The sequence below is a fragment of the Talpa europaea genome (genome assembly GCF_964194135.1).
Source record: "Talpa europaea genome assembly, chromosome: 14".
In the NCBI taxonomy this organism is placed as follows: domain Eukaryota; kingdom Metazoa; phylum Chordata; class Mammalia; order Eulipotyphla; family Talpidae; genus Talpa; species Talpa europaea.
Window position 1 is genome coordinate 91,286,956 of NC_140082.1, and position 16,557 is coordinate 91,303,512.

The 16,557-nt window shown below is 68.0% G+C and overlaps 1 protein-coding gene across 1 annotated transcript; it reads right to left on the minus strand.

The window, feature by feature from the left end:
- Positions 1 to 355: 355 nt before the first annotated feature.
- TMC3 (transmembrane channel like 3) lies at positions 356 to 16,329 on the minus strand (the record flags this gene model as incomplete). Its single annotated transcript, XM_084254106.1, has 22 exons — positions 356 to 1,142; positions 1,716 to 1,956; positions 3,198 to 3,240; positions 4,128 to 4,206; positions 4,492 to 4,617; positions 4,896 to 5,006; positions 5,764 to 5,892; positions 6,440 to 6,507; positions 6,656 to 6,784; positions 7,301 to 7,480; positions 7,571 to 7,649; positions 8,420 to 8,529; positions 9,493 to 9,640; positions 10,303 to 10,346; positions 11,453 to 11,600; positions 11,714 to 11,856; positions 11,962 to 12,060; positions 12,575 to 12,681; positions 12,870 to 12,951; positions 14,436 to 14,511; positions 15,320 to 15,457; positions 16,241 to 16,329. The coding sequence occupies 22 exons, from the start codon at positions 16,327 to 16,329 to the stop codon at positions 356 to 358; spliced, it is 3,156 nt and encodes a 1,051-aa protein (XP_084110232.1).
- Positions 16,330 to 16,557: the final 228 nt, after the last annotated feature.

The window sequence follows — 16,557 nt, forward strand, 5'->3', positions numbered from 1 at the left end:
GTAATAGTGAGTAGTTAAAACAAAAAGTAATCATATAAAACAAAAAGAAAAATTAATAGCCTAACTACTTAGGACTGCGCCTGGGTCCAGATGTAAATCACTGCCCTGTCAATAATAAGCTAAACCTATAAGCAAGCTGATTTCTTCACTGATGCTCGCCATTCCTATGCTTTTAGAAAACATATATATACTGGTCACCAACTCAAATAAAATTACACTCAGATTTTCACTCTTGAAGTGTGTCTGTTTGTCATTTCTTTAACCAAATCCCTGACCACCCTGCGCAGTCTCTCAACCCTGAGATGACCTCATCGCTCACTGCTGTGCTGGTCCGTGGCATGTGGGGGCCGGGGGCCTAGACGTGGGAGCAGACCAGCTCCTGCAGCCCTGGCCCCAGGGCAGGTTGCCCCCCACTTCGAGGGCCCACAGGCCACCGGAGCCAGCCCCCACTGGGCAGGGAATGGTCAGCACTGCTGCTGCGGGGGTCACTGCTGGACGTGGCTGATGCAGAGTCTGAATCTGTGAGGGGCGGTGAGAGCTTGGGCTGGGCCCTGCGCTTGGGGGGGTGCTGGGGATCCCGTGACCGTCGCCCGCACCCCGGCCTGCCTCGCCCACCCGCATAGCTCTCATCCCATGACTTGGAGAGCTGCCCCCGCTGGCGCTCGGGGGCCCCATGGCCCAGCCCTGCATCAGCACAGAGGCAGGGGTCCCAGCGGAGGTCGGCCAGGGAGCGAGGATGCAGGCCGCAGCCCGTCCGCCTGGCCACCGCCGCTGCTCCACTGGACCCTGAGGGGCGTGCCCGCGGGGAGGCACGGGTCACACAGCGGGGGGCGCTCCTGGGGGGTGTCTCCCCCATGCTGCACCAGGCATCCGGCTGGGCAGCACTTTCTGGCCAGCAGGCTGGACGGGCCCTTCTATGGGCATCACATTCACTGACCACGTAGCACCTGGGGCCGTGGGCCCGCCAGCCTCCTGCGAAGGCCGTGATGTCCCGTCCACAGAGACGCGGGTCCATTTGCTGAAAGTCTTTCCGGAAAAGTGGTTCTGAGTGGACGGCCTGGATGGGCTTCAGTGCCGGCTGGGGGCTAGGGGGTCTGTCCTGGCGAGGGCCCCAGGTGCTGGTGCCAGGATCCCGGGGGGACCTGTGGGGTGAGGTGGGTATGAGCTCGGGGGCCCGCCCTGAAAGGGGGAGGGGTGTCGGAGGGGGCAACCCGGAGGCCGGGGTGCCCTGGGCGGGGAGGGGTGTCCATGCACTGTGGTGCAGGGGCTCTTGGGGATGAGGGGTGAGCAGGCTTCTTGCGGGGAGGCACCTGCCTGGGAGGGTGGGGGTGAAGTGCTCTCAGGCAGCACGTCATGGGGCACCTGCCCTCCCCCTGCTCCCTCCCAGGCCCGCCAGTCGGGGACCCCACCCTGTGCAGACCACACTGGAGTAACAAGATTTCCAAGTCCTCCTGCCCTTGGTCACAGGTTTGAAAACCCAACAAACCTCCGGCAGTGCCCTGCAGACCCAGCTGAGGGCCCCCCACCTGCCCCCCGCCCACACCACCCCAGCCCGGGTCCTAGCGCGTCTTCCGCGCCCGGCGCTGACACAAAGCTCAGGACTGGCCGGTGCGGACGCTGAGAGCGCGGAGACAGTCACTTTCCCGGCTGCGCCCTCCCTGCCGGGAGCAGGCCAGGCCCTCCGGCTCCCGGGTGCGGCTGCTCCCCCACCTCACCTGGCCCGGTGCTGCTTCCGCCGGGGTCCGCGGGTGCCTGGAAGGGGTGCACTGGGGCTGCCCGGCCGGGGCCAGGGCCCTGGGGGTGCAGGGCGGGTGACAGTTTGCACCCAGCCACTCCCGCTGCCTGAGTCAGGATGCGGCACCCCGCCGTTGCCCTGGGGCGTGGATGGGCACGTGGAGGCCGGCCGACTGTCCTTGGGAGGCCTTGCAGGGCTGTCCCCCTGGGGCTGGACCCAGGCTGCGGAGAGGGCGGGCGAGGGTGAGGCGAGCGCACGGGCGGGCTCAGCTGCCTTTGGAGGAGGCAGCTGCTTGGGGACGGCAGGGTGGCAGCCTGGGCGGGGAGCACCCCACAGCCCTCCCCACCTCGCCCCACCAGGTGGGCGCAGGGGCCCCGCCTTCTCTCTTCACAGTGGGTGCATAAAGCCTGCAGGAGAGGCCGTGCTGCGGCAACGGGCCACAGAGCTTCTGACCCAGGTCAGAGCTGGAAACGGGCCCTCCATGCTCAGAGGGGCTCTCTGAGGGGCAAGGCAGCTGCAGCACCACACTCAGCGGCTGACAGAACCATGAGGCCGCCCAGTGGTCACCTCCCGCTGCCCTCCCCGCCCTGGGTTAGACCCGGGCAGGCTCAGGCATCACTGGGCCCTTCCAGCTTTAGCTGCTCTGATCCCGGGGCGGGTGGGGCTGCCCACACTCACCCCTCAGGCCACCCCCCTTCTCCCTCACCTTCCCTGCCCAGGTGAGCCCCCAGGGGACCAGCTTGTGCGGGAGCTGGAGGCGGTGGGCATAGCAAGGTTGCCGGGCTGGGGTTCTGCAGCTGGACCTGCCACCCCACACACTGGAGAGGTCAGAGCTCCAGGGAGGCACCTGAGGGAGGCTTGGGGGGCCTGAGGGAGGCCTGGGGGCCTAGAAGACCTGAGGCCTGAGGGAGGCATGGGGGGCCTGGGGGACCTGAGGGAGGCCTTATGGAGGCTTGAGGCTTGGGGCCTGAGGGAGGCCTGAGGGAGGCCTGGGGACCTGGGGGGCCTGAGGGAGGCTTGGGGGACCTGGGGGGCCTGAGGGGGAACTGAGGGAGGCCTGGGGGACCTGAGGGAGGCCTGGGGCCTGGGGGGCCTGAGAGAGGCCTGAGGGAGGCCTGAGGGAGGCCTGGGGGTCTGGGGGGCCTGAGGGAGGCCCGGGGGACCTGGGGGCCGGGCGGTAACTAGTGGGCCTGGGGAAGAAGCGTGCGAAGTGAACGAGTGCGCCTGTGGGCTTCTTCCAGATTTTTGCCCTTCCTTTCCTCTCCTGCTTCAAAACTTTTGAATTTAGACATGTCTGGGGTTATCCTGAGTCCCGACGGGATGTGAGAGTTGCAGGCTTCCTTCCGCCCCGGAGCGGCGCTCATTGTGCCCGTCAGTGCCGGAAAGCCTCCGCTCGTCAGGAGCGCCTGCTCCTCTGCCCCAGACGCCCTGCGGCCCAGCACAGGCGCCTCTGCCCCCTCACCTTCCACCATCTGGGCGAACTTTTTCTTATCTTCAGATCTCGCCTGAAATATAAACGATAGCCCCGCGTTTGTGTTGGATTTACAGGGAGTGCTAATACATGCTCCTGGGGGACAAAGACTGCTAGAGGTTGCTCCTTTCTCTGGCTCTGGCGGTGCCAGGGCTGCTGCTTGGGGACGGCGTGTGCGTGACTTGGCCAGCCCTCGAGGGGATAAATGCTGACGCCAAGAGTGGCAGCTTTACGCCAGGACAGCGGACAGATCGGGCTTAAATTCCGCCAGTCACGGCTTTCCATGGCAGGGTGAGAAAGTGAGGACCAGCTCCCGGGAGTGAGGCCCCACAGCGACACCCTCTGCACCCAGGGCACCTCTTGGGTGACTGCTTGCGAGCTGGGGGTGCTTCTGCGTGGGAGTTGCCATTTAGGGGAGTGGCTTGTTTAAGACTGAAGTAGGGGGTGGTTTGCACGGGGTTCCGGCTGGGGAGAGAGGCTGGACGTGGCCCTGCACAGGTGCCCCCTTCACCTGGCACTATGGAGCCCACTGGCCTCCCTGGGCCTGGCCTGGGGGGTTCCTGGGGCGCATGGGGGAGAGACTGGGGGTTGGGGAGCCATGGTCTCCCTCTGACTGCGTGACAGACACAGACAGGAGGGGGCAATCACAATGGAATCAACCAGATTTGAAGAAGGTGGGTCTTAGGGTCTTTGACTCAGATGCCCAAGTAGACAGGGGTGGGAAGGGGCGTCTCCCCTCCCGGTCCACGCCAGGGTCAGGTCTGTGGCCCCAGGAGGCGGTCAGCAGGGAGGGAGGGCACCGGTGAGCAGACACCCCTGGGCGGGCAGACTCCACTGGCCACTAGAGGGCTCTGGGGTTCCTGGGGGCCAGAGGGTCTGCGGGGGCATGGCCGGGCCCGGCTCCCCACAGGGGGCACTTGCCTGTTGGATCTGCGCCTTCAGCTGCTGGTTGCTGAGCCGCAGGGAGCGGGCGACGCTCTGGAGGTAGTAGACCAGCATGCTGCGGCGGAGGCGGAGCGTTGGTGGGGCCGGCCGGCTGCACGGCCACCCCCCCGGGGATCGCGCCCAAGCCCTCCGCCGCCTTGCTGGGACGGGGCTACCCCCGCCCCCCCGCCTTCCACAGCCCCCGCCCCCGTAACTGAGCGTGGTGGTGGCAGCGGAGAGGAAGGGGCTGTGGAGCCGCCAGCCCTGGGCCGCCCTGTTCACACAAGCAGGGTGGAGTGGCCGGACCCCCCCGACTCCCGGCCCGCCCAGCCCTCCCCAGGCCCGCCCGGTAGCCACTCACAGCAGCAGCAGCACGGCCGGCGCGATGACCGCCGGGCTGCCCACGTGGCCGAGCACGGAGCCCACCCAGGCGGGGAGGTCCTCCTCGACCGCCTCGGCCACGATGTCGTACATCCTCTCCTGTCCACTGCGAGGAAGGGCAGCAGCGCAGGTGGCGTGGGCAGGGGCGCCGCAGCCGTCCACGGGGTGGGGGCTCGCGAGCCGGCCTGCAAGCCAGTCGCCGGCAGAGTCCGCCCTGGGCAGCTGCGATCCGAGGCCCCTCCCGCGGGCGGTGCTAAGCGCGCACACGCACTGGGGCCTGCGGACGCTGGATGTGGCCGGCCACGTCCTTGGCGTTCTCCCTGCGGGGCCCGGGGGTCAGGGCCCTAGGGCAGGGCCCAGGGTGGGGCCGGGGGCAGGACCCACCTGAAGGGCCCGCAGCCCACTGATGGCTTGTAGCGGGCGATGGCGAAGACGGTGGGCAGCATGCAGAGGAAGAGCATGAACAGGAGCGTGCCCAGGTAGAAGTTGTTGGATCTGCAGAGCCAGGCAGCCCCTCAAGCACAGCCCGGCCCGCTAGGCCAGAGGCAGCCGCTCCCCGCTCGCCAGCGGGTGCCTGATAGCCGCGTCCAGCACTTGGGGCTCGTCCAGCCCTGTCCATCTGCAGGCACTGTCCCCTTCAAACCGAGAGGGGTGACGCCTCGGCCCCCCTGCACCACCCTTAAGGCTCCAGCTTGGCCGTGGAGGGGTCTCAGGCCTGGGCTGTCCACCTAGGCCCTCACACCAAGGGGGCTGCCCCACCCCTCTGCCCACCCTGATGGCTCAGGCAGTGACTGCTGGGCACTGGGTGGGGCGTTTCACCTGCGCCATGGCTTCCCTGTCCTGCCTGCTTGTGGCCCAGCCGCCGGCCCTGCAGGCAGCTCGGCTTCTTCTGGGCCCAAGGCAGTGCATGTCCTGAGGATGGCCACACGGAGCCCCAGGGCAGGCGGCCAGCTCTGCACCGTGCATGTGATGCAAAGCTCTGCGCGGCTGCCAGGGAGTGGCACGTGCAGCGGGCAGTGGCGGAACGGCTGAGTGCCTGCCTGCCCGCCGCCTCCTGATGGCCTCTCTGGTCCAGCTGGCGTCCCCGCAGGTGCTCGGACGTCAGGAAACGCGCCGAGCTTCTTGGGAGGCCAAGTAGCTGGGTGGGGCGCCAGGGCTTCTGGGCATAGACTGACAGCGGACACCTGGGCCTGGCGGGGGCCGCGGCCACTCCCTACCCAGCGGCGGCACGGGCCAGCCTGCCCTCACTGACCTGGACGCCCGGAACACCTGCTGGTGGGGCACGTTGCAGGTGAGCACAGCCCAGCTCCGCAGGTACATGAGCCCGATCAGCTTGAGGACGTTGAAGGCTGGGAGGCACGGGGAGAAGAAGGCCCCCATCCTGGAGGCCGGACCCGGTCAGCAGAGACCAGGCGTTCCAGACCCGCAGAGGCCCTAGGTCTGAGGCCCACTGGCCTCTGGAGCAGACCCGCCCTGCAGATGGGCAGCGTTCCAGGGATGCACCCGCCTGGCCTCTGTGCTTGGCAGGCAAAGCCCCCTGGGGCGGGGGGGGTGGGCAGAAGCTGTGCCTGCCAGGGCTCCACTGCAGGGAGGGCTGGCCAGGCCACGGGGTGCACAGGCCTTGTTTTCCGGACAGCTCCTCGCCCATTTTAGCTCATTTACCCTCCTGTGATAGGGAAGGAGGGGCCAGTCGCCCAAGTTTGTGGGCAGGCGGTGCTGGGAAAAGGAAGCCATTTATGTGGAGACACAGCCAGTGGCAGGGCAGCCCCTCGTCCACACCGAGCGCCCCGCAGGGCGGGACCCGCCACTAGGGCAGTAGCTTGCAGTTGCCGCAGCCAGGGGACCCCACCGCGCAGCAAGGGCTCCCCGCACACACTTCGACACCCCCTGGCTGTCGCCCCAAGCTGCCCACAGCCAGGCGTGCCTACCAGATCATGCCCTGGTTGTAGGCCAGATGCAGCACATTCTCCGCGATCTTGAACTCCCCGTACTCCGGCTGCGGGAGGGGAGCCTCTGTGGAACCGTCCCAAGTCCTCCGCAGCCCCTGGGGTCAGCGCATGGCCGACTGCACCCCGACAGGCCCCCAGGAGTGACTCTGCCCCCCAGGAGTGTGCCGCCCAGCAGGAGGGGGGTTGTCTACTCACAAACTTGCTTTCCAGGTCCCAGCACCAGCAGTCGCTCAAGTACCGCACCAGGAGCCCGCGGAGGAAGTCGATGAGCAGGACGCTGGCCGCGGTGAACAGCATGTCAATGACTGAGAGTTTCAGCATCTCCTGAAAGGCAGCGTCCTGGGACCACCGGCCCCGCCCGGCCCCCGCCCCTCCGGGCAGGACCCACCTTTCTCATTCCCCTGGGCCGAGCCGGGGCCCTCCAGAGTGCAGCCCTCAGCCAAGCGGGTGCTCAGTGACGTGCGCTTATTTGTCTGTGAGTCTGGGGTCAGAGGCCAACACCACGCAAGGCTAAGAGGGACCCGGCCTGCGGCCCCGAGCACAGAAGACCCTTCATGGGTGACCAGGGGGCTCCGCCGCACGGGGGTGCCCGGGGGGGCTGGCTGCATAGGCCTCATGAGGGTGAGCAGGAGGGCCTGGCTTAGGCCTGCGCCCTGGGTCCTCGGCAGCTGCTGGGCCTGCATGCCTCAGTTTCCTTGTCGGTGTCTCTGAGGGCGGTGGGGGACAGCCCTGCTCCTGCCTGTGCGTCCTCGTGCTGCATCTCGAGACCCGCGAGCCCTGGCCCTCTCTGAGCCCACCTGCCTCTCCCGACGCTGGCTCGGAGGCGGGACGGCGGCGCACCTGGCCCACATAGGTCTCCCAGCAGGCGCCCGGCGAGCTGTGTGCGGGGGCCCCGGTCCCGTTGGCCTCCGCAGGTGGCCAGCCGTAGTTGGGAGTGCGGGCCGCCGCCGGGGCTGTCCTGGTGGCGAGGAAGGTGGGAGGGGGCAGGCCGGGCCTCGTGCTGTTTGTGGCAGCTGCGTCCTACGGGACAGCAAGGTGGTGGGGGTGCGGCTGCACATCGGCCTGGGGGCAGCGCGTGGCCAGTGGGCAGCTGCCAGGTCGAGCTCTCACCTCTGTGCTCATGCTGGTCACCTTGTCCAGGAGTGCGATGATCAGGCTGTAGAGGTTGCCCAGGTAGAGCACGAGGACCCTGAAAGAAGGAGCTGGCTGAGGGACGCCCCAGGCTCGCTGGGCTCTGGGCCTCGCAGTTCAGGGGCCCCTGCTGTGGCCGGGGGGTGCACGCCTGGACGCCTTCAGACTCAGGGTGGGCATTAAGGCCCCAGATTCTGGGTCCAGCGCTGTGGCTGCAGGGGACGGGTGAAGCCAGCCTGGGGGAGTGTCCAGAGGCTGGGCAGCAGCGTGGCCAGCAGGAGGGGCTCTGGGCATCTGAGTGACTGTCCCCAAGTGGGCAAGGGTAGGCATGAGAGCTGGGGTGGGCGGCGAGGGGGAGAGCCCACGCTGCCTGTTTGGCCCAATTGTACCCCAAGATGCCCCTTCAGCTGTGGCCGAGGTGGCTGTCCAGGGAGGAGAGGGGGCTGTCCTGGAAGCAGCGCTGGGGCCGGGGCCAGAGTGCAGTGGGCTGTTGGACCCCCGTGTCCCGGGGCCCTCCCCAGACCGGGCGGCCGCTCGGCTAAGGCACGCCCCTTGGGGCACCCTCAGCAGGTCTTGCTAGGCTGGGGCTAGCCTAGGGCTGGGAGGCCGCTGCTGTCTCCACCTGCTCGCCCTTTCTCTTCAGCTGGTCTCCTGTGACCCTCCTCCTCCCCTCTGCCCTCCCCCCCCACGGCTCCTCTTCCTTGCCTTCTCCTGCGTCGCTCCGTCCTTGTTGCCCTGCTCCCCCCGCACCGCTGCACCCACAGGAGGTGCCCCGTTGTGGCGGCTCTCCAGGGACGCAGGTCCCCCAGGCGGTGGGCCGGGGCCTACCTGGCCAGCTGGACGCGCAGCGTGGTTCTCGGGTGGTACGTCTCCAAGGCGGCGATGAGGTCGAAGGCGGATGGCGCCAGCATGGTCACCAGGGAGACCACCACGCTTGCCTGCACGGGAGCGCCCGGTCCCCAGCTGCCCAGCCCGGGGCCCTGCTGTCGCCCCACCAGGCCCGGGCATGTGAGGCCCTCCCCCCAACCTCTGCCAAGCCACCTGGTCTGTCCCCCCGACCTGAAGACACCCCTGTCCTGGGTGTTCTGCCACCTGGGGCTGCTCCCGACCCCATGGGAGAAGGAGGGGCATGAGGGTCAGGAGCAGAGCGGGGGCCCAGCGGCCACTCCCCAGTCTCTGCACAGGGCAGCTGGAGACCCGGGACCTCCTTTCTCACTCCTCTGCCCCTGGGAATGACGGGCCGGAGGGAGAGGCAGCTGGGGTGTGGCCTGAGCTGGCGTCTGGGTCATGTGCCCCCTCCCTCTGCCTGTCCGTCTGTCCGCCTGCCTGTCTTCTACCCACCTGTCTGCCTACCTTCTGCTTCCCTGTCTACCTGCCCTCTCTCTGCACCTTTCCCGTGACTCTGTCAGCATGAGCAGAGGGTGCCCAGTGCCTCGGGTGCTGCCGGAGCTAGGACTGAGGGCGGACGGGCAGGCACCATGGCTGCGAAGGGCGGGCACCCAAGGGTGCAGACGGCTTTCACTGAGGTGGTCTGGGCGCAGCGTTGCTGCTGCTGTGGCTCAAGACTGCAGTGAGTGGAGCCCAGCTCTCCGGGCAGTCTCTGGAGACCTGTCAGCCTCATACATCACCTGGGCCCGTCCCTGGGGCAGCTGCCGGGGGCAGGGGGCAGGGCCGGGCAGCAGGGGGGGCGGGGGGGCTGGGCCGGCGGGGGCAGTTCAGACACCAGGGGCGCCTGTGGCCAGGGCCGGGAGGGAGCCTCGCCGGAGGGCCCAGGCTGGGGAGCGGTCCTGCAAACCGGGGGGGCGGGCCAGCTGGCGAGGTGGGCGTGTCCAAGCCTCCCCCCTCCAACTCGGGGAAGACGGGTCCCTCCCTCCGGGTGCGTGAGATCCCGGCGGCCGAACCTCGTTCTTCTCCCACAGCGTCAGCTCTGCCTTGGAGCGCTCTAGCTTCTGGGACCGGTCCACCACGAAGTAGATGAGGTAGATGCTGCCGGCCAGCGACACCAGCACCAGCACGTTGGCGGCGGCCCTCAGGCACACGGTCACGGCCCTGGGGGCGGGACACACGGGGCTGCCGGCCTCGCCCCACCTGATGTCCCCACAGCCCTCCTCCCGCAGAGGTCGGCAGCGAACCCAGGCCCCACCCTGCAGCCCCAACCGGCCCCAGCCCGCCCGGGCCCTTCAACACACGAATAGGCACCCGTGAGTTTGGAGCTCTGAGGACGGGGGTGTCAGTCCTCACTTTACCGCTTAAAGTGGAGTTGTTTGATGGGGTGTGAGGTTGCTGTGCCCAGCAGAGGGAGGGGGACAGGGAGGCGGAAGGAGGAGGTGGGGGGAGAGCCGGGGAGGGCCGCCCGAGCGGGGCTCCAGCCTCATTTCACATCAGGGCCCTGAGCAGCCTCTTCTCCCTCCCCACCCTGCGGCAGCTCCGGGGCGGAGTGCCCGCAAGACGGCTGGGTGAGCAAGCGTGTGGCGCCCTGGGGTGCTAGCACGCCCTGTCATCAGGACGGGAGGGAGGGAGCTGGCCGACTCGGGACCCCTCACCCGGCGCCTCTCACCCCGCAGGGCTCTGCGAAAGGGGGAGCCACCCCCACCCCGCCCCCGAAACCCTGAAAATGCAGGGCGGTGACCGTGAACCTGACCGTGACTGCCAGCCAGGCCCTCCACAGGGGCCAGCCCTGGGAGGGGAGCACCTGGCAGGGGAGCACTTACAGGTTCTTGCTCTTCTTCTTTTCCTGCTCCTCCAGGATGGCCTCCTGCGGAGACAGACAGGCTCAGCCGGGGCCACGATTGAGCGTCCATCCTCAGGAAGCCTCCAGGGCGGGGGGTGGCCATGCCCCGCACGCAGGGTCTAGGCTGCAGGAGGCCACGGCAGAGCTGAAAGAGGCACTGGTGGTCTGGGGGGGTCGGGGGTCGCTCCTGCTGGCACAAAGGCCGGCTACTTGGTTTGCATCCTGAGGAAACGTCACCCCGCAGACCTGCCGGGGTGATTAAGGGCCGCAGGGAGCACCGACAGGCCAGTCAGGGAGGAGGGACTCGGTAAGCTCCGGCTTAACCTGCACTTCATGAGGAAAAGACCAAAACCCCAGCAGCACAGAGGGCAGAGCCAACAGACCGGCCAGACGCAGACGCCCCGGGTGCCTCCGCCCCGCCCCACCTCGCGTGCTAGGGTGCTGGCAGCACGGGGACCCCGCAATGTGTGGGAGGCCCGTGAAGGACACAGCCTTGGGCCTGGGGCACGTCTGCCGCTGACCAGGACGGCGGGAGGCGTTTGGGCTGCGCGAGGCATGGAGGGAGACCCCAGCCGCAGGGGCAGGTGGGGATACAGCCCCCCGGGGAGAACCCCGTCCCCTCTCGGTCCTGCCCTGCTGCAAGTGGGTGCCCCAGCCCCAGCGGATCCCCAAACCCTGCCCCTGAAGCATCCTTCCCTCCTCTGGTCTCGCCGGAGCCTGGAGGACTCCTCTCTGGGCCTGCAGTGGGGTGGGGTGCTTGCTCAGCTGAGGGTGCATTTTGGGGTGAAAGTGTGGGAGGAGCAGCTCCTCTGAGCGAAGAGTACCCCCAGACTCTGCTTTCACCTCCCATCCAGTGTCCACATGGGTTGATCCCCTCTGTGGGCCCTGCTCCTTGCCCCTCACCCCTGCCCCAGCTCCCTGCCCCTGCTCCCTGCCCCTCACCCCTCACCCCTGCCCCAGCTCCCTGCCCCTCACCCCTGCTCCCTGGCCCTCACCCCTCACCCCTGCCCCAGCTCCCTGCCCCTCACCCCTGCCCCTGCTCCCTGCCCCTCACCCCTCACCCCTGCCCCAGCTCCCTGCCCCTCACCCCTGCCCCAGCCCTGTCCCCGTCTGGCCAGGGCCTCACTCACTCGGATGCTGTTCACGATGGCCGCGGTCTTGCTCTCTGCAGCCTCGGGGCTCCCGATGAGGTAGTCCCAGGCGCAAAGCACCCGCCAGCAGAAGGTGTAGCTCTGGTTGGGCGCGCTGGCCAGGCTGGTGCGGGAGTTCTTCGCCATCCTGCGCAAGGGCAGAGGGTCTCAGGAGGAGAGGCCGGGGCCTGGCCCTGAGCCGTGGAGGGGAGGGCCGCCTGGCACCCCAGCCCCCTCCCCAGGACCCGCCGGGCAGCTCACTTTTTTAGGAGGACGATGAAGCTGTATGCGAACACGGCCATCCCCACCAGGAAGTAGGCCAGGGGCAGCCGGTAGCCGGCCCGCCCGATGCGCCGCTCGCTGCCGTAGTAGCCGTAGAAGAGCACGGAGTACTGCAGGTAGCCCTGGGCAGCGGGAGGGGGAGAGGGGAGCGAGAGGCGGCGTCATCGGTCCCCAGAGCCCAGAACTGCACCCTCAGCCTCCAAACCTGGGCGCCCGCACAGCCTTACCCCCAGGGACCAGACGGTGTCCAGGTCTTGGGCCGAGGCAATGTGCTCCTTCGGGATGGTCTTGCTGGCCGTGCTCCCCAAGGGCTGGCCGGCGATGAGCTGCCAGAGGGAGGGGTTCTGGGTCCTTGGCGAGAGGCCCCGGGAGGGGCTAGGCTCCACGGCCGGGGGTCGCCGCGGGGACACCAGGGCCTGCCTGGGTGCCGCCCTGGGAGAGCAGGAGGCGCGGGCGGAGGCCGCGGCTGCCCAGTGCGCAGGGCCGGCCTGTTTGCTTCCTGAGACAGAGCTCACGGGAAGCAGCTTCAGCGCCACAGTGGGCCCCGCGCCCGGGCCGCTTGTGGCCACCCCTGCCAGGGCCGCGGGCGAGGACGTGGTTTCTAGCTGGCTGGGCAAGGTTGGGAGAGGAGCACTCCGTGATGCCCAGAGTTTGTGAAATTCAAATTTCAGCACCTACAGGTAAAATCTAGCGGGACCGCAGCCACGCAGCCCGCGCAGGCGCCCCGAGCAGGTCAGCCCCGACAGGCCAGCCCCCACGGCCACCCTCGGCCCCACGGAAAGGGCACTGGGTGGCCGCGGCCTGCAGGCCTCAGCCCCGCCCCTGGCCCGGGGCCCTCACCTCGGGGACGACAACGAAGGCGCCCGTCATGGCGGCCAGCACGATGTTGAGGCCGACCAGCCACCGCAGGAATATGAAGTAGGAGGCGACCCCGGACCCAAAGTGGCCTGGAGGGCGAGACAGAGCGGCCCACGCCGCCGGCTCAGCACAGACCGCGCCCGAGCTGGTGCGAAGGGGGCGCGGGAAGGGGTGTGGGGTGGGGACCGACTGTTGCCCACCTCCAGCCAGTCCACGCAGCCTGGTGGCATCAGCCCCCTCGGCTGCCCCAGCCCCTCCCCCAGGCGCCGGCACTCACTCTCGATCCTCTTGATGCGCGTCTCCCAGGGGACGAAGGCCCCGGCGCAGTTGCTGGCCCGCCGCGCGAGCCTCCGCCAGAGCTGCAGGCGGGCGAGAAGCTGGTCACGGGCACGCAGGGCACGGGGAGTGCCTCTGGCGCCCTGCAAGACTCACACCTGGGGAGCTCTGGATGGCAGCAGGTGCCATCCGCCATCGCCCGGCCTCGGTGCGGCCGCGTCTCCACCCGTCTAGCGCCGTCTGGCCACTCCGTCCTCGGGTTTGTGTCAAACACCCACAGACACGGTTCCCAGAATAGAAAGGTGGAGGGCGCCATTCCGCGTGGGGGGAGGAGCCTCAGGCAGGGCGCCCTGGCGGGAGGGGGGCCCCTCCTCGACCCCCATCTCCAGCGGGGAAGCCCGAGGGATCAGAGTGGGCGGAGGACCCTGAGGAGCCTGGTCTGTTAGGTCCTCGGGGTCTGGCGCTGCCACCAGAGGCTGTACGTCAGGGGGGCCGTTGCCCTCAGGTGGGGGCCCCCACCCCATGCAGTGTGCGCAGGTGTGGCCTGGAGGCGGGCAGGCCCGGAGCACGCAGCTGAGGAGGCCCTGGGCTGGCGCCCACGCGCCGGCCCCGCCTGGGGGACAGGCCCGAGGAGACACAGCCCTTCCGGCACTCAGGGGGGGTGTTTTCAGGGGGTCTGGGAATGAGAAGGCCCAGCGGAATTGCGGGGATTCTCCGAGGCTTTATAATTTTCCAGTTATGTAAACTTCACGATGGGTTTTAGTGTGAACTGTCATGCTGGCGCTATCTTCGCTGCAGAGCCTGTGCCGGGGCACCCGTCATTCTTGGCGGTGAAAATCACTAAGGCGTGAGCACCGCCCGAGCAGTGCAGGGAGGGCGCGGCCGGGACGGGGTACAGGCTGGGGGTTTGCTAAGTGACCCTAGTCCTGATTCTTATCCTAGGGAAAGAATTCAGAAGGAGAGACAAGCTGTGACCGCACAGGCGCTCTTTGCAGCATGACGGCAGTAACAAAACAGACGCCATTTAAATAGGCACCCGCAGGCAGGGAGCCGTCCACATGTTCCCTGCTCGACCAGCGCGGCCGCCCCGGAAATCTAAGTATAAAAACCATACAGACAGCAACACGGGACTGTCCTCATGGCGGCAAGTGAGAAAAAGGCAGGCCAGCGCTCTCGGAGTCTGCGGTCCTGGCGAGAAAGCTGTGCGCTCCCGGCAGCAGCGTGAGAGCGTACGGAGCCCCTCTGAGGGGCGTGGGGTCACAGGGGGAGACACGGTTTCTTCACCTTCTAAACATATGACTGAAATGTCCTTAGAAACTGGCAATTTCAATCTGCTGTGCTTGAGCTCTGAGCTGCTGAATGGGGAGTGTCGCCCACAGAACCTCGGGGGCTGCTCAAGGGAGGTGGCCGGGGCCCCAACTCATGGCCAGGGCAGGCAGGAAAGGGCCTCACAGTTCCCGAGCGAGGCTCAGGGCAAAAGGCCGTGCTGGGGGACCCGCCCCACACCCTCTGCTCCTCAGGCCCGCGGGCCGCCCGGGCAGACCCAGCCGGGCCCTCACCTCCTCACCTCGGCGCCTGCCGCCTGGTAGCCGCGTGTCCGCGTCAGCCTCCCCTCGAACCGCAGCACGATCTCCTTGGCGCGCCTGCCGGGGGCGGGGGGGCGGTGTTAGCTGGTGGGGAGACTCGGGGTCGTGAGGACGTGGGTCACCCCCCAGGTCGGGGAGGTGCCGGGGATGGGCCCCACAGACCCATCACGCTCCGGCTCCCTGGGAGCACGCGCAGTGTCGGGGGACGGGTTTACAGAAAACAGCGAATTAATCGCCACACCTGAGAGGAGGGACTTTCTCAAGCCACCGGGTCTGGCGCGGGCAGCCTGGCCTCCGGGGCAGCCCCGGCCCCTGGCCAAGGTGAGCAAGGAGCTGGTCTGCGCCCCACGGAGCCCAAAGGGCCACAGGCCCCTTCCCAAAGCCATGGGCTCCTGCTTGGTTTGGGGCTAGGAAGCCCGATGCTTCCGTGTAAATGTGGGGTGCTGGCACCCAGGCCCCACAGACACCTCCCAAGCCGTGCCAGGTGGGGACGCCCCCTGGGGGAGCAGGGACCCTGTGCTGACCCCCCCGCCACTTTGGGGCAGGCCCCATATCTGCCTACATGGGGGCCCTTGAAGATGGCCTGAGCTCGGGGCTAGGGGTGCAAACCACACCCAGAGGGTCAGAGAACCAGCCCAGTGCCATGCGCCACAGGAGGCTGGGGACGAAGGTCACCTTCAAGGTGGCCCTTTCCGCTCCGACAGCAGCGGGAGCCTCCGGTGGTGCCACCCCCCATCCCCGCCCCCGCCGTGAGCCACAGGCCGAGTCCTCCAGACACCGGAATAGCCGCTCCTTTCCCTCCACCCTCGCCGCACCCCGCTGGGCCCAGCGCCAGGCCCTCTTGGCACCCCCGCCAGCCCCTCACCGCAGGGCCTGCAGCTTCCGCCCCATGCTCCAGGGCCGGCAGCGGAGGCTGGCCATGAGGTCCTTCTGGAGCTGTATGTTCTGGAAGACCTCCTCGGGGTCAGCGCCGTCCCCCGCCTCGTCGGCCTCATTCAGGCTGCTGAGCGGGTCGGGGAAGCGGGGAGCCTGGTTAGCGGCGGCCCCTTGGCGGGCGTGTCCGCCCCATCTGGGGCAGGGGCTGCGGGGTGCAGCAGTCAGCGGCACCGAGACCCCGGTGGGCCAGGCCTGGGGGGCAGGCCGGTGTGTGGCTGCTCCCGATGAGGACACGGGGAGGGAGGGGGTGACGGCGATGCTGGTGGCGAAGCAATTTCTTTTTCAGGCTCAGGGAAATAATCAGCTGGTTGTGGAGACGGACTCCCTCTCGACCCCACTCAGGCGGGGAAAGAAATGAAAACCAAACTGTGCACCAGAGACCCCTGCAGCCCAGGAGGAGCTGGACGGGAGGCAGCGGTGGCTGTGACAGGGAGGCCAGGGAGCCGCCACCCTCCCTCCCTGAAGCCTCGCAGCCCACGCCCCAGGAGCCGCTGCGCCGGCTGTTTGGGGTGAGCCCCCTGCCCTGTGATCACAGATGCTCTGAGAGGAGGAGCCGTCCACTGGCTTTGGGGGACTTTCTCTGCCTCTGCGGGAGTGTGGCGGCCTCCCCACGGACCCTTGTGCTCCCTGCGCTGGACCAGCAGATGCGGGAAGCAGAGGAGCAGATGGGGCAGGTGGGGAGGAGGCGCGCAAAGCCAGGCGGGGTGCAGGCGCTGCGCTGGGGGCCCGGCCAGGACACAGGCGGCACTGCTCGTTCCCAGCCCGCTGCACAAGCCCCCGAGAAGGAAGTTTCTGGCTCATTCCAAAGGGAGCCCACGCTGGGAGCCCGCCACGGGCAGGAGGGGCTCACCTGAGCAGCAGGGACTCCTGATACAGGTAACGCTGGCTGGCATTTCTCCGGGTGCTTCTACCGCGCTGGGGTGCCTTTGAGGACTTCATAGGAGCCAGTTGCTGGCAGGAGGAACTCGGGCCGGCAGGGCTGGGCGGTCTGGCCGGAGGGGTCTGCGCCTTCCCTGCCCAGAGCCACAGCAGGCTTTGCCCTCCAGTAGTCCGGAGCAGCGCTGCGTGTCTGCGCGCTCGCTGGGGGCGGGGCGGGCCAGGAGGCCGGCGTGCATATGCAGTGGGGTCATGCATATGCGGCGAGGGGTCATGCATATGCAGTGAGGG